General features: G+C 63.7%; 1 protein-coding gene and 1 non-coding gene across 17 annotated transcripts in view; both read left to right on the top strand.

Annotated features, from left to right (window-relative positions):
• NCOR2 (nuclear receptor corepressor 2) overlaps positions 1–13,950 on the top strand; it is a 267,487-nt gene extending 253,537 nt beyond the window's left edge. For 11 of the 16 annotated variants that reach the window (XM_051972629.1, XM_051972633.1, XM_051972628.1 and 8 more), the window contains 9 exons: positions 980–1,413; positions 1,827–1,957; positions 2,493–2,686; positions 3,972–4,121; positions 4,967–5,112; positions 6,049–6,102; positions 8,638–8,865; positions 11,139–11,318; positions 12,229–13,950. In XM_051972629.1, the coding sequence (XP_051828589.1) occupies positions 980–1,413; positions 1,827–1,957; positions 2,493–2,686; positions 3,972–4,121; positions 4,967–5,112; positions 6,049–6,102; positions 8,638–8,865; positions 11,139–11,318; positions 12,229–12,404 (1,693 nt within the window). In that variant the 3' untranslated portion in view covers positions 12,405–13,950. Of the gene's footprint in view, positions 1–979; positions 1,414–1,826; positions 1,958–2,492; positions 2,687–3,971; positions 4,122–4,966; positions 5,113–6,048; positions 6,103–8,637; positions 8,866–11,138; positions 11,319–12,145 lie in introns of all 16 variants that reach the window. The other 5 variants (XM_051972637.1, XM_051972643.1, XM_051972638.1 and 2 more) reach the window with 4 other exon arrangements.
• Positions 4,372–4,475, top strand: LOC127546039 (U6 spliceosomal RNA). Its single transcript, XR_007949907.1, has one exon. It is a non-coding gene; the product is annotated as a U6 spliceosomal RNA (small nuclear RNA).
• Positions 13,951–14,206: the final 256 nt, after the last annotated feature.

Consider the following 14,206-nt stretch of genomic DNA (forward strand, 5'->3'; position numbering starts at 1 on the left):
TTCTCCACTCTTGCTTTCACCACTCCCTCCTCAGAGAAAAGCAGACCTAGAATTCACCAGGGAGGGAGGTGCTGTTTGAGGCATTAAAAGGGAACACGGTTTCTCAGTCACGCCCTCCTGGGTACGGCGCATGCTCAGTAGGGGAGTGCCCGCGTGACTCGGCGCAGGAGCCCCGTTTGTGGGAGCCGAGACCCGGCGGGGATGGGGTGATGTCTCTCATCCAGCGGGGCCTGAGCTGATCTCAGGCCAGGGGTCAGAGGGCTGGGGGCTTGGCCCAGGGCTTCCTCATGAGGTGCCGGGGCTGCCCGGCCTCTGGGCTGTCGCCATCGGCGGACTTTTGTTGTCCTGGACAGACAGAGCTGAGGAAATGCCCCCGAGGGTAGGGAGGGGACGGTGGCCCGGCGGCCTTTGGGCTCCTGTGGACGGCTATGAAACGGACCCTCTGGGCTTCCAGCGGGAGCGTGGCCCTCCTCACTGGGGAGACAGAGGCCGGCTGCTTGGGATCCCCCCAATTTTGACAACTTTTTTATTTTGTGAGGTAATTAAATACAACAACGTGTAGGCGACAAAAAAAGAAAGATGGCTGCAAGCGGCTTTCCCCCACCCGTCAGACCACACGGAATTCAGCCCCTGCTGTGGGAGGCTGGCGGAGGCTTGGGCTTCTCTGTCTCGGGGGCGTTTGGTTAAGCCCACGTGGTCTAGTGTCTGTTAGTGAAAAGGTCGATTTGACTAAACCGTCCAGCTACCTTTGCCCCTCGACCTGGGCTTGCCAGATCATCTGTAAAATGGGCAGCCGGCGGCTCTTCCTCCTAGGTGGTTGTGGGTATGGCAGCGTTTCAGAGACGCCGGCCGCTCCCGCTGCCGTTTTTCCTGTCTTTGATCTCGGGCAGTTGTGACTCTGCGGGAGCCCTGGCCGCCGCCTTTGGCGCTGGCGCTTCCCGGAGGACCCCGTGGCACCGACACCCGCCTTTCCTTGCAGGTCCTCCTCGGCCACCTCACCAGTACGCTCCGCAGGCTTCCCGCCGGCCCCGCACTGCCCGCTGGGCGCCATGGACGGGGGCTACCCCGCCATCATCGACCCCACTGTCCTCCAGAAGGAAGCCTCCCGGGCCCCGCGCTCGGAGCGCCCCCGCCTGGAAACCAACCCCTTCATGCCCAAGCACCCGAGCCGGGCCGGGCTGGAACCCCCGCCGTCCCCCAGCAAGGCCACCGAGCCGAGGTCCCTGGCCTCCTCCGGCCCCGGCTCGGGCTCCAGCTCGGGCCTGGCGTCGGGCCGCGGCGTGGGGAAGGGCCACGCGGCTCACGCCCTGCTGGAGTCTCAGCCCCCGCACCCGGCCTCGGCCGGCGAGCAGCACAGGGACAAGGCTCAGAACAAGGCCTTCAACGTGCAGGACCTGGACCTCCGCGCTCTGGGTGAGACCCCCCTCCCGGGCCGGCAGCCAGGAAAGTGCCCCCAGGGCAGACACGGGCCCCGTTACTGATTATGGGGAGCAAGCGGGGGAGGGTCGGCAGCTGCTCTGAAGCCCAGCTGAGGCCGTGGGGTCGGGGGTGCCCCGAGCTGACTCGTGTTGGCGGCGTGGTCCTGGGCGGGGGGGGGGCTCCTCCGTGGGAGGTCCCTGTGCCATCACAGAGCTTCCTGGTAGGGAGTAGGCACTCAGTAAATGCCTGTTCCCGGATGGCACGTGAAACCACAGAACTGACCCGAGCAGGGGAGAGACCCCGGGGGGGGCAGCAGTGCTTTTGAGGCCGGGCACCCTGCCCTCCTGGGGGTATCGCCCGCCCCACGAGCCCCCGCCTGACACATGGCTTCCTTCCCTCTCCTCCAGGTTCCTTGAAGTTGTCTGAGACCGGCCACGTCCGGCAGCCCCCAGAGAGCCAACCGTCACCTGGACAGCCCATGTCGGCTTCTGTGGTCAAGGGTCACCAGCGGGTGGTCACGCTGGCCCAGCACATAAGCGTAAGGAGCCCCGCTTGGCCCTCGGTCCCACCTTTCCCGCCCCTCGGAGATGGGAGGGCGGGCGCCGGCAGGGGGACCTTGGACTCGGTGCCAATCCCGCAGCTTCTGGGGGGGAAACACGTGAGTTCGGTGGAGCTTGGAACTTCCGTCCTCTCACCGGGTCTGGGTCACCTCGTCCGTAAACTGAGGGCGTCGGACAAAGGCACCCTTAGGCCCTTTCCAGGCCTGGGTCAAGGTTCTGGGGTCTGTTTCTCTCCAGAAAGTAGTAGGTTTAATTGAGAGGCTTCCGGGGGCATAGTGCAGGTCCCGAGTGTGAATCCCTCCTCAGGTGTCCGTGGCATGTCATCTGAGTCTGACCTCCGCCTCAGTTTTCTCATCTGTGAAGTGGGACTCTCACCCCTTTCCGTGGGCCCGTTGGGATCTATTGGGATAATATGTGCCAAGTGCTCTGCAAACTGTGGAGCTCTGTATCAGTGGGGGGGGGGGGCTCCAGCCCCCACGTTCCTGGTCATTCATTCTGGCCCCTTCCCCCCAGGAGGTGATCACCCAAGACTACACCCGCCACCACCCCCAGCAGCTCAACTCTCACCTCCCGGCCCCTCTCTACTCCTTTCCTGGGGCCAGTTGCCCCGTGCTGGACTTACGCCGGACGCCCAGCGAGGTCTACCTCCCCCAGCCGGACCATGGTGCCGCCTCCCGCATCTCCCCCCAGAGCGAAGGAGGCAAGAGGTAAGCTGGGGGGGGGGGGCTCCCTGGGCCACTTTACTGGCCCCAGACCCGGATTTTGCCTTCTTCCCCCAAGTCAGAGCCCACAGGAGCCAGGTTTGAATTCTACCTTCAATACTTAATTCCCTACAAAGCCTCAGTGTCCCCATCTGTAAAGCGAGAGGGTTGGTCTCTGCCCCGACATCATGAGCCTGTGTGTCGGCCAGGGGAGGGCTGGGGAGAGCAGAGCAGCTTCCCGACCCTTGGAAATTGTTAGTGGCTGGGGGAACGGGGGCAGTCTGCGGGGCGCAGACACCCCGACGCGCTGCTGCCGCCCCTTCCAGCCTGCCCTCCTCTGGAGCGGGGGCTAGCCAGGGGCGGGGGCTCAGTGGCGGCCCAGGCAGTAGCTGTGGTCGAACGAGATTTCTGTGCCCCCGCTCTCGGCATCCTGGGAGGGAGCAGGGCGGCCCAGGAGACCCGGGACCGAGGACCCAAAATAGGTGCTCCCTCCTCAGGCGGCCTGTCCCCGCCCAGCTGCCCCAGTCCCAGGGTGACGCTGCGTGCTCTCATTCACTGAGCACTTAGTAAGCCCCTGCTCTGGCCCGGCCCTGCTCCAGGGTCTGAGAAAGAAACACAGCAGCCCCCTCCGGGAACACACTCTCCCCGGGGAGACACGCTCTGAGCGGCCAGAGGGAACCAGAAATGCTTAGGAAAGGCCAGTCTAGAGAGCAGAGCGTCCGGGAGCCCCGGCCTCCAGCCTGCCCTGACACATCCTGGCCGTGGGAGCCTGGGAGAGGGCAGAGGTCAGCAGGCTCTGGCCGGAGAGCCAGCCGGGGGGCAAAGAGCAGCTTTTACATTTCTAAATTTCTAAATAAAATGCAACTCGATTTTAAAACAAATGCTCTCTTCTTAGTGCCCCCCCCCAGGTGGTAGCCAGGGGCCGGGGCACCCACTGACGTCCTGTCTGGGACGTTCCTCCCGGGACAGCTCCAGTGACGCAGAGGTCCGGTTCCTAAGGCCGCCCTCCGTGGGCTGGAGGTTGTCTGGCCCTCTCTGGCCGCATAAGCACAGTGCTCTCGCAGCAGTAGGTGCTTAATAAGTGCTTTTTGACTGGGGTGAAGATTAGGAAAAGAAAGATGGCCCAGGTGCCCCCCTAACTAACCATGGCCTCTCTCCGTCTCTTCCTGTTTCACTCTCCCTGTGTCTCGGTCTCTCTGGCTTTGTTCCGTCTCTTTTTTTCTCTCTGTCTCTGTCTCTCCTCCCCCCTCCCCCCTCTGTCTCTCTCTGTCTCTGGGTGTCTCTCGCACAGGTCTCCGGAGCAGGGCAAAGCCTCTGCCCTGAGCAGCTCAGAAGATTGCATTGAGCCAGTGTCCCCACCAGAGGGCGTGGGGGAGGCTGACCACGGCCGAAGTGCCCCTTACCCGATGTTGTACCGAGAAGGGGAGCAGGCAGAGCCCAGGTAGGGGCCCGGCCCGGGGGCGGGGGGAGGGGAGCAGCGGGGCACTCTCCCGGGGCCGAAGCCCGAGTCAGACCCACGCTCGCCCTCGTGTCCGACCCCCCCGCCGGGCTGAGTTTGGTGGGGATGGGCGAGCTCTCCCTCCCAGCCCTGAATCGGCAATTCCACGGAGCCGTGGGGAAGGAGGCTCCAGCCTCCCCCAATTCCAGCTCTGCTAGTGCGGAACGGAACGGCTCTGAAAGGTAGGGAGTTGGTGCTCGCTTGGGCAGCGCGTGTGCTAAAATTGGAACGAGGCAGAGGTCAGCGTGGCCCCTGCGCAAGGATGACACGCAAATTCCTGAAGTGTTCCATTGTAATAAAAAAGAAAGAAAGAAAGATAGTGAGTTCCCCGTCCCTCGGGAAGTGTTCCAGCAGCAGAGATGTCACAGGAGAGATTCAGTCTCTCTCTGGGGGGTGGGACCCCGAAGCCCGGGATCTCGGCTCTGGGCCGCCATCACCTCGGGCACAGCCTCCTGCTCTGCCGTCTCCCTTGGGCGGGCCTCGGCCGGTCATTGGTGGGACACCAAGCTCAGAGACAGCGGTCAGGCCCGAGGTCAGCCCTCTCCAGCCCCTCCCTTAGCAAGGCAGGAAACAGGCCTGGAGGAGGGACGTCGGGCCCACAGTCACACCCTAGAAGTGCCCAGAGAAGGCCCCGAGTCCAGGTCGACTCCCTTCTCGGAGGGCTCTCTGGGCCCGCAGTGCCGTGCAGGGATGCCGGGGGTCTGGCTGAGGTCCCCTCCCCGTTGGTACGGGGCTCAGGTCTGCAGAAGGTTCCCCGGGGACGGGCCCTCACTCTGTGCCCCCCTCAGGATGGGATCCAAGTCTCCAGGGAACAATAGCCAGCCCCCTGCCTTCTTCAGCAAATTGACCGAGAGCAACTCCGCCATGGTGAAATCCAAGAAGCAGGAGATCAACAAGAAGCTGGGCACCAACAGCCGGAATGAGCCCGAGTACAGTAAGTCTCCTCCGGGGCCCTCGGGCGCTCTCTTCCCTCTTGGGCAGCCTCCATCCATCCGTTCTTGCTGTAGTCCCTAGTGTGGGCCCGCTCTGCAGATGGGAAAACGAAGGCCCGTACCGCTAACTTGGACTAGGTCTTCTACGTTCCCCCCTGTCTCTCCCTCCTGCCACGCTGGCCTGGGTCCCGGATCCCCGAGCCCTTCTCAATTGTGTCCTGGGAATGGGCTCTCCCCCTCACCAACCCCAGAAATCATGAGGATATTGGGAGCCGGAAGGAACCTCAGAGCTTATGGATGGCGAATGTGCCCATTTTGCAGTTGAGCTCATTGAGGCCCAGGCAGATGAATGGCTTGTCTGGGGTCCCCCAGCTACTGAGTGGCAGATTCGTGGCCAGGGCCTCTCTCCCAGGACTGTGCGGCCTGACCTTGTTCAGGCTGGGGGTTCGGGGGCTCCTTCACATCCGCGGATGTGACCTGGCCCTGGGGCCTGTGCTGGGCCCTGCTTTGGGCCGCCCCCCTTCTCTGTTAAAGGGCCCCCCGTGTTGGGGGAGGGCAAGCGGGTCCCTGTGAGGTCCCCCGGCTCTCCTGAGCCTGCGGGGGCTTTGCTCTCCAGGCCCGGAGCTCTCAGCTCAGCCTTGGCTCCTTATTCCTGGAAGAGCCCAAGCACCGGGCAGGTGTGTTTGGGGAGAGAAACCCCGGGAACGTCCTGACCGCCCAAGGGATGGTGGGTCTGGCTTGGGGGGGCGGCCGTGGTGCCCGAGGCCGGCCCCGAGGTGGCTCGGCTGCTCATGGCCCTGGGGGCCTGGCCCTTTTGGGCCTTATGGACCCAACCGTTGGGCCCCCGGCTCCCCAGGCCAGTCTGCCCAGCCGCCCTCGTGCCCCAGGTTGCGCTTCCAGGGCCGGCCACCCTTCACCTCCCCTTCTCCCTCCTCTAGATATCGGCCAGCCTGGAACAGAGATCTTCAACATGCCCGCCATCACCGGAGCAGGTAACGGCCTCCGTCGCCGCCTCCCCCCTCAGACCGTGACCCAGCGCCGTGCCACACGCGCCTCCCACCTCCTCCTGCGGGGGCCGGGCGGGCTCGGGGCCACCGCCGTGGGCAGTCCTCCGAGCCAGGCCTCCCGGGGCGGGTCTGGGGGACGGGCGCTTCTCAGCCCGGTTTGGCACCGAATCTGAGACGGGCCCCCGGGGCCGGCTGTCCGCAGAGAAAAGGCCCTAGAAAAGTGTGGGCCCGGCGCCCGTCACCTTCAGGGGCAGCCCCTGCACTGGGCCCGCCTGCCTCAGGTGTGTGGGGGCTGGTGCCACGGGCGGTGCCAGGAGGAAGCGTCCCTGCCCGGGGGTGCCCTCTGACGGCTCGGCCTGGGACCGTCCGGGCACCGGGACGGCGGGGAGAGAGCTGCAGGCTCGCGGCCCGTGGGGACGGGTCGGAGGTGGAGGTCGCTGGGGATGTTTAGCGCAGAAAGGAGAAGCCGCGGGGCCGGGGAACGGGACAGCCGGCTCCAGTGGGGGGAAGACGCATGTGACTCACTGTTGTCCTTTGAAGACCGGCCAGGGCAGCGGCGGTTAGCTGGACTGCCCGGCCTCTGAGCTCTTTGGGCGCCGAGATCCTCTCCCCGAGCGCTGGGGTTGGTGGCAGCCGGGGGAGAGAAGCTGCCGACCCTCCGGGCCAGAGCGCGGCTCGAAAAGGCCCGTGAGCCTCGTCTTGAAAACTGGGTCAGGCCGGGGGCGTCCCCGAGGCCCGGTCGCCACCGGGAGGGTGCCCGCAGGCAGCGCAGGCCCGAGCCAGGCCCGAGGCGCTTGTGTGTGAATGGCGCTTGCTCCTGGCTCTCCGAAGATGCCCGGGGTCTCTTTAGACCCCAGCTAAGGAGAGAAGGGCAGTTCTCCTGGGGCCCTTGCAGCCCCCCGTCCTAGGGCCTCCGGGGGTGAGGGCAGCAGGGGGAGGCCCGCGAGCGGCCTCTGAGCGGTTTGGCCGAACCTGGGTCTCCTTTGTAGGGACCCAGAGGGTCTCCCGGCACCTTCCCGTGCCCGTTTTTCACCGTTCCCTCCTGCCCGTCCCCGGCCCTCCTCCCGCCCCCGAGCCAGGAGACATGTGGTTGCAGCTGCCCCGGCTCTGCTCCCATGTCCTCCCCTCCTCCCCGCCCCTCCCCCCCTCCGGAGCGAATGCGGCACTTAACTGCATGGCTACTCTGTAACCCACAGTAACGTCACTAAGTCTCTGCATCCTCTCTCTCATTTCGGCTTTGAGCCGGGGCCAGGGACGGGCAGAAAGAGCAGCGGGGAGGGGAGGGGGCGGCCGGGGCCGACCGGGGGGCGAGGAAGCCAGAGCGCCCGGGGCTAACGGCGCAGCGCCCGCAGGAGGAGAGCCAAACGCTGGCTAAGCCCCCTCCGGGCCCAGCTTGGGACAGGCACGAGGCAGGGGGGAGAGAAGGGCCCCACCCTAGAGAGCTCGGGGCCGCGTGCGCACAGAGAAGGGCCCGGGGAGCTCCGGAGCAGGGCCGAGGCCCGTGGGCCTGGGCGTCCAGGGCCACCCCTGCTGTGGTTGGGCACGGCGCCGCAAGGGCCCTTGCCCTGATTCTCAGAGGAAACCGAGGACAGAAAGGGGGGGTATGGAGGTACCGCGGGAGCGGCGCCGTCCCCGTGACCTTTGAAACGGCCTCTCCCACCACCCAGGCTCTCCCCACCTTGTTATTGACTTTTTTATTTTGATTTCTTCTTGAAAATAAATGGGTAAATATCAGATTCCAGCTCAGGTGCCCTCAGCCCGCTAGAGTAGACACAGCTCCCCCCGGCCTGTCCCCGCCAACTGAGGCAGCAGGGGCCCCGACCTGTCCCCCACGGAGCTGGGCCCCTGGGCCCGCCGGGCGTGGAGCTGGGTGTGGGAACTGCAGAGGGAAGGTTGTTGCTTTGGAAGAATGTGCTGACTGTTTGTTTCTTCTCCTCTCTCCTCCCCTCTCGTCTCCTTCCTTTCTGCTCTCCTGTTTCCCCCTCCCTCTCTTCCCCCCTTCATTCTCCCTTCTTTCTCCTTCTCCTTTCTCTTGTCACTCTCCTTTCTTTTCCTCCCGTTTCCCTCTTCTTTCTCCTCTTTCTTCTCTCCTCTCTCCTTCCCTCTCCTCTCCTGTTATTCCTCTTCTTCCTGTTCCCCTCCTCCTCTTCTTCCTTCTTTTCCTCTCTCCCCCCTCCTTTCCTTTTACCCCTCTTCTTTTTTTCTTTCTTCCCTCATTCTCTCTCTTTCTCTCCCCCCTCTCTCTCCCTTCCTTTCCCTCCCTCCTTCCCTTCCTCCCTCCCTCTCTTTCTTTCTTCCTTTCCCTCTTCCTCTCTCCCTTTCCCTCTCTCTTTCTCTTTTCTTCCCCCTCTTCTCTCTCTCTCTCTCTCTCTCTCTCCCTGCCTCCCTCCCTCTTTTCTCTCCTCCCCTCTCTCTTTCTCTTTCCTTCTCTCTTTCTCTCTCTCTCCTCTCTCTCTCTCTCTCTTCTCTCTCTCTCTCTCTCTCTCTCTCTCTCTCTCTCTCTCTCTCTCTCTCTCCCAGGCCTTATGACTTGTAGAAGCCAGTCGGTTCAGGAGCACGCGAGCACCAACATGGGGTTGGAAGCAATTATTAGGCGGGCCCTAATGGGTAAATATGATGATCAGTGGGAAGACCGGTCACCTCTCAGTGCCAATGCTTTTAACCCTCTGAATGCCAGTGCGAGCCTGCCCGCTGCTATGCCCATAACTGCTGCTGACGGACGGAATGACCACCCGCTCATCTCGCCAGGTCTGCAGGCCTTGCCACCTTCCGCCGTTTGTCCGTTTGTCCGTCCAGCCCTCCCTCCATTTCCTCGTGATTAATTCCTCCTGCGTTTTTGATCTCTCCCCCTTTGAGCTTTGAGCTTTTACTGTGTGTGTGTGGTTCGGTTTTTTTAATTTAAAAATGTTTCCATATTTGTTTTTGGAATCTGCTAATCTGATGCTGGTACTGATTTTCCCGTCGTCCCGGGGTCCTGCCCGTCTGCCCCCACTCCAAGGAGGGCAGGAGATGCTGCTGCTTTTCTCTAAAATACTTACAATGCTGTTCCCCTCCCCCTCCCCACCTCTTCCCCACCCTCCCCACAAGGTGCAGGTCACCAGCCGGAGACACCAGGGTCTGTGGGCCCCACGGCTCCGTGGCTGAGATTCTTAAAGCAGGGGCTTAGTGAGGGGCCCTTCCCAAGGGGAGAAGGAGAAGCGTGTGGCTTAGTGGCAGGCCGGCCGGCCAGGGAGTCGGGGGGGGCCCAGAGTCACCCCCTCACCCCCGATGGGCACTGGCTGGGTCTTTGGCTGAGCTGCCTCCACCTGTGGGTGACGTGAGGACGACTGGGGAGATCCTGTTGGACCAGGTGACCCGAGGCCCTGATTCCACACCCTATATAGAAAGAAACCAGAGCCGGGCAGATTCGACTTGATAATAATGAAATATAATAAAGCCTCTGAGGAGCCTTCCAGTGCTGAGGCTCTGCCCGGGGCTGGGCCCTTAGCCCTAAACGCCCCGCGGGCAGGAGCCGGCAGCCGGCACACGGGCCGAGAGATTACTGAGTCCGAGTCCCCTCTCTGACGCTTACTCTGCCTCTCGGAGCTCTTTTGTAGAACACAGGACGGTCCTAGGTGGGCCTCCCGGTCCCTTGCTGGTGTAGATTTATGACTTTTGGGTTTGAGACTCAGGGCTGGGCCTCGGGGGCCAGAAGGCCTCCCTCTCTGTCCTGCCCAGACACAGCCAGAAGGCCGGGGTGGCCACACGAGGCCCCTCAGGGCCATCACCGCGGTGTCGCGGGCCCCCGGGCCAGGCAGGGCCGCTCCTGGAGGCCTCTGGCAGCTGGGGCGGAGTCTCGGGCGCTCCTGCCTGCCCGGTCCCGTCCATCAGCATGTCCGTGGGGGCGAGGATCAGGGCCCCCGCTGGCCGGCTTGTCCAGGATGGCCCAGCCTGGCTGGAGCAGAGCCAGGACCCGCTGGAGGGGCTGTCGTCGAGCCTCTCCATTGGCAGCAGCCAAAGCCTTCCCTAAACCCCGGTCACAAGGACCCCTGCCGCAGGCCCCCCAGGGCGCCCTTCCCGCGGCCCCCGAGCACCGTCCACGGCAGGGCCCCCTCTGCCCTCTGCTCTTTGCCCCCTAAGCTGTGAGGCAGCAGAGGGGACGGCGAGGACAGCCCCGGGGAGTGAGTCACAGTAACCCCCACCCGGGGCCCGCCCTGCCAGGGGGACCTCCAGGTCCGAGGCAGATCCCAGAGCACCGTGGCCGCCCTTCACCAAATGAGGGGCTGAGGCCCCTCGCGGCCCCGACCCCAGGCTCTGCTTCCCCTGGCCTGGGGGTGACTGTGGCTCGACCATGTCTCTGGGACTCAGCTTCCTTCTCTGCCAAAGGCAAGGGCTCCGGGGCGGGTCCGAGTCCCTGGGACGGTTTTCAGAGACTTCACAGGAGCGTTTCATTGGACCCTCACTTAGAGACCGGGGGCGGGCCAGGCTGAGGGAGCTCAGGGATCATGGACAGACAAGGAAGCTCAGTGGTTACACACTCACTCTCCCCCCTCCCTCCCCCAGGGTCCCACAGCTAGGCAGGGTCCTGCCAGCTGAGCCCCGCGCTCTCTCCCCGGCCCTCGCTGTCCCTGTCCCTGACTTGGCCCAAGGAAAGCAGGGAACCTTCCCCCCTCTCAGCTCTAACAGCCGCATGGGGCCCCCTCTGCCCATCTGTCCCCAGTCCCACCATGGATCGACTCTGGGGTGGGAGAGCCTGGGGGTCCCAGTGGCGCGGGGTCCCCCGTCGGAGCCAGAGACTCCATTTCCTACCAGGGCTCTCCTGGGCAGCCCTCCCCACGTGCCCCCGGGGCTGGGAAGCGGAGCCCCCAAGGGACAGCACAGACTCCTTCCCGGCCGCCCTGGTCCTCCAGGGCTCCCCGGGACCCCTTTGAAAAGGATGGGAGGGACAAGGGGGCCGCCTGTCTGGGCCCGTGGGGGGGGGGCTCCTTGTCCGTAGCTGGTCTCTGCCTCCTAGAAATGTGGGCGCCCGTGTCTCCCTGCAGGAGGTGGAGGGAAACCAAAGGTTTCGAGCCGGCCCAACAGAAGCAAGGCCAAGTCCCCCGCTCCGGGGCTGTCCTCGGGCGAGCGGCCGGCGTCGGTCTCCTCCGTCCACTCAGAAGGGGACTGTAACCGCAGGACCCCGCTCACCAACCGCGTGTGGGAAGACCGACCCTCCTCCGCAGGTAAGGGGGCCCAGCGCCCCCGGGAGGCCCCGCGCCAGGAAACGCTTTGCCCCTCCCCACATCGCTGTCCCGGGATGAGGGGCTTCCCAAGCATCCCAGAGGGGTCACAGCGGGGAGCCCAGAGACAGCGTGTGATCAGGAGGTCCTGGGTCCAAGTCCCACCCCTGACACTGCTCAGCTGCCCAGTGCAAGGGAGCCTCCCCTCTACTGAAATCACGGCTCTGGGACCAGAGCCCGGCCCCCCGGTACACCCGGCTGTTGGAGGGGAGCGGGGCTGCACGTGGAGGACCCTGGGAAATCCAGGAGCAGTCTTAGGGCCCAGACAGAGCCATTGGCCCCTGACCTGTAGAATGGGCGCTCAGTGTGCTCCCCACCGCTGTGGGCTCTGCCCTGGCCGGGAGCACTCCCGGAGAAGGTGAGTCACGGCGTGCCCCATTTCTGCAGCGCAGGTGGACTGGCCTTTGCAGAAGGGAGGTCCCCCATCCCGGAGCTAGGGCCGGGTCCCATTTTACAGATGAGGAAGCTGAGGCAGGAGGGGCCATGTTCACTGCCAGCCCGCGGCCTGAGGCTTCCTGGTCAGTGGCTGGCTTGGGGCTGAGCGGGACTCGTGTCCGGGGCCAGCACTCTGTCCCCTGCACCAGGGCCCTGAGAGATGGGCGCGGGGCAGGGGCCTCGGAGCCCTCCCTGGCGCCCGGTTCTTGGTCCCCAGAGCGGGGGCCCGACGCCTTCCTCCCCGAGCGGTGCGAGCGAGGATGGCGGGGAGGCCGGGAGGCGAGAAGGCTCGTCCTCGCTGAGGGTCTGTCTGTGTTCCCCTCCTTCCCTGCCAGTCCCCCTCCCCCCTGTCTGACCTCTTCTCCCCTCACCTGCCTGTACGTCTCTGTTCCCTGTGCCCCGGCCCCCTCCCCTCCAGGTTCCACGCCGTTCCCCTACAACCCGCTCATCATGAGGCTCCCGACAAACGTCATCACTCCCTCGCCCCCCACAGCCATTCCACAAGGGAACTCGAGCGGGCAGCACCACGCCTGGGACGAGGAGCCCAAGCCCCTGCTCTGTTCACAGTACGAGACCCTCTCAGACAGCGAGTGAAGCGGGAGGAGGCTCGCCGCGGCGGGAGGCCAGGACGGAGACGGCGACAGCCAACGGACCCGGTGGCGTTGAGAATGAAGCTGGCGGAGCGCCTTCCTCTCCTCCCCACCCCTGGTCCCCCGAGGCTACGGGAAGGGGCGCCCAGAGTCTGTCTGCACCTATCCACCTGGCAGTCCCGTGTCCTCTTTGGCCCAAAGCCTTAACAAAGCCCCCTTGCCGTGAGGGCAGAAACCCCGGCCGCCGCGGGTGGTAGCTCCCCGCTCCCGGCTGCGTGCGGGGGGTCTCTCCCCTCTGCCCCCTGCTGTGCTCAGCATCTGTCCAGTCCCATGGGAGACCACCGACCCATGAAACGAATTGACTTTCTCAGGGGAACAATACCACCTGGTGCTCCACGCCTCCTCTTCAGACTGGGGAGGGGCAGGGAAGTGGGGAAGGCTCGACGTCTCTGCGCGGACGCAGGGCGCGGGTGGGGGGGCGGGCTGTGCCAGCCGAGGAGCGGCCCAGGATCCGGGACTGGAAGCGGGACGGCCATTCGTTTCCCTCTCGCCACCTTGTAGCTCCCTGCTTTCCCAGTGCCAGCCAGCAAACCAGCTCCGTCTACTCCCACCCCCACCCCCACCCACCCCCAAAACAATTTCCTCCCGGTCTGGGACAAAACGCCGGCTCCGCCCCTCCCTTGTGGCATCCAGAACCAAAGTTCAGTCCACGCCAGCTCGCCCGCCGCTCCTGGATTCTCCCAGAGCCCGCCGCCATCGCCGCTTCGAGATCCCATCAGCGGCTCTGGGACCCCGGCCCTCCTTCATGCTCTCCCCCTCTGGATCTAATGACGATCGCCTTCGCTAAATCAAACTCAGCCTCGGGAAGCCCGATGCCAAAATGCAGGTCGTGGGGGGCAGCCGGCGGGCAGGGGAGGACGGAGCGCCGACCTGTGGGCGCCAGCCGGCCCCGGAGGACGGGAACGTCGCGGGCGAGCCGCCGCCGCCCTGCCGAGAGTAGACTGATTTTCGGACATCGTTGCTGAAACGGTGGGAAGGAAAGGCAGTTGTAAATGATGTATTGGTCTACAGGGTATATTTTTGATACCTTCAGTGAATTATTTCAGATGTTTTACGTGAGGAATGACTAAACAGTATTACAGGCTGCTTTCGGTCTCTGCTTTTACTGCAAAAAAAAAAAAAAAAAAAAAAAAGGCGTCTGCAGGCTTAACCCATCGTCCCATTGAGTGGTGTTTCCGTGGGCACGTGGCCCGGCCATGCCCTCGGTCAGAAGGCGCTTCCTTCCAGGCAGGGCACCAGTGTTCTCCATTAAAAAGAAAGCCAATCCCATTCTAGTTAGAGGTTCCCTCGGCCTCGGGGCTCCAGGGGGCTTCCCGGCTGGGCTGGCTGGGGGAGGGCGAGGGGGCTATTCCAAGGGGGAGGCAAGATTCCCCCAAATTCACAAGACACGTGAACCAGTTCTGTTGTATTTCCATGTGTGATGACATCTTTTTTTTACATTTTTTTTCATTCCATAATATATCAGACGTTGGATCATATCTGCCAGTTAACGTTTGTCAAAGGACTCCAATGCTTTGCTCTGGAAAAAAGGGGGGAAACAACAAGGAAGGGGGGATGAGGTTTGGGGGGACGGAGGGAGGCTTCTGCCGGCGAGCCAGAGCCAGGCCACGATAGGAACACTGTTTTCTGAAAACATCCCTTCATGGCCAGTCTCAGAGCCACCAAAAGGTCGTGTTTTGGGGGTTTTTTTGTTTTGTTTTTTTGTTTTCCAGCATCCAGATGTTTTCCACGGTTTGCCATGGTCTT

The sequence above is a fragment of the Antechinus flavipes genome, chromosome 1 (assembly GCF_016432865.1).
Source record: "Antechinus flavipes isolate AdamAnt ecotype Samford, QLD, Australia chromosome 1, AdamAnt_v2, whole genome shotgun sequence".
Taxonomy (NCBI): domain Eukaryota; kingdom Metazoa; phylum Chordata; class Mammalia; order Dasyuromorphia; family Dasyuridae; genus Antechinus; species Antechinus flavipes.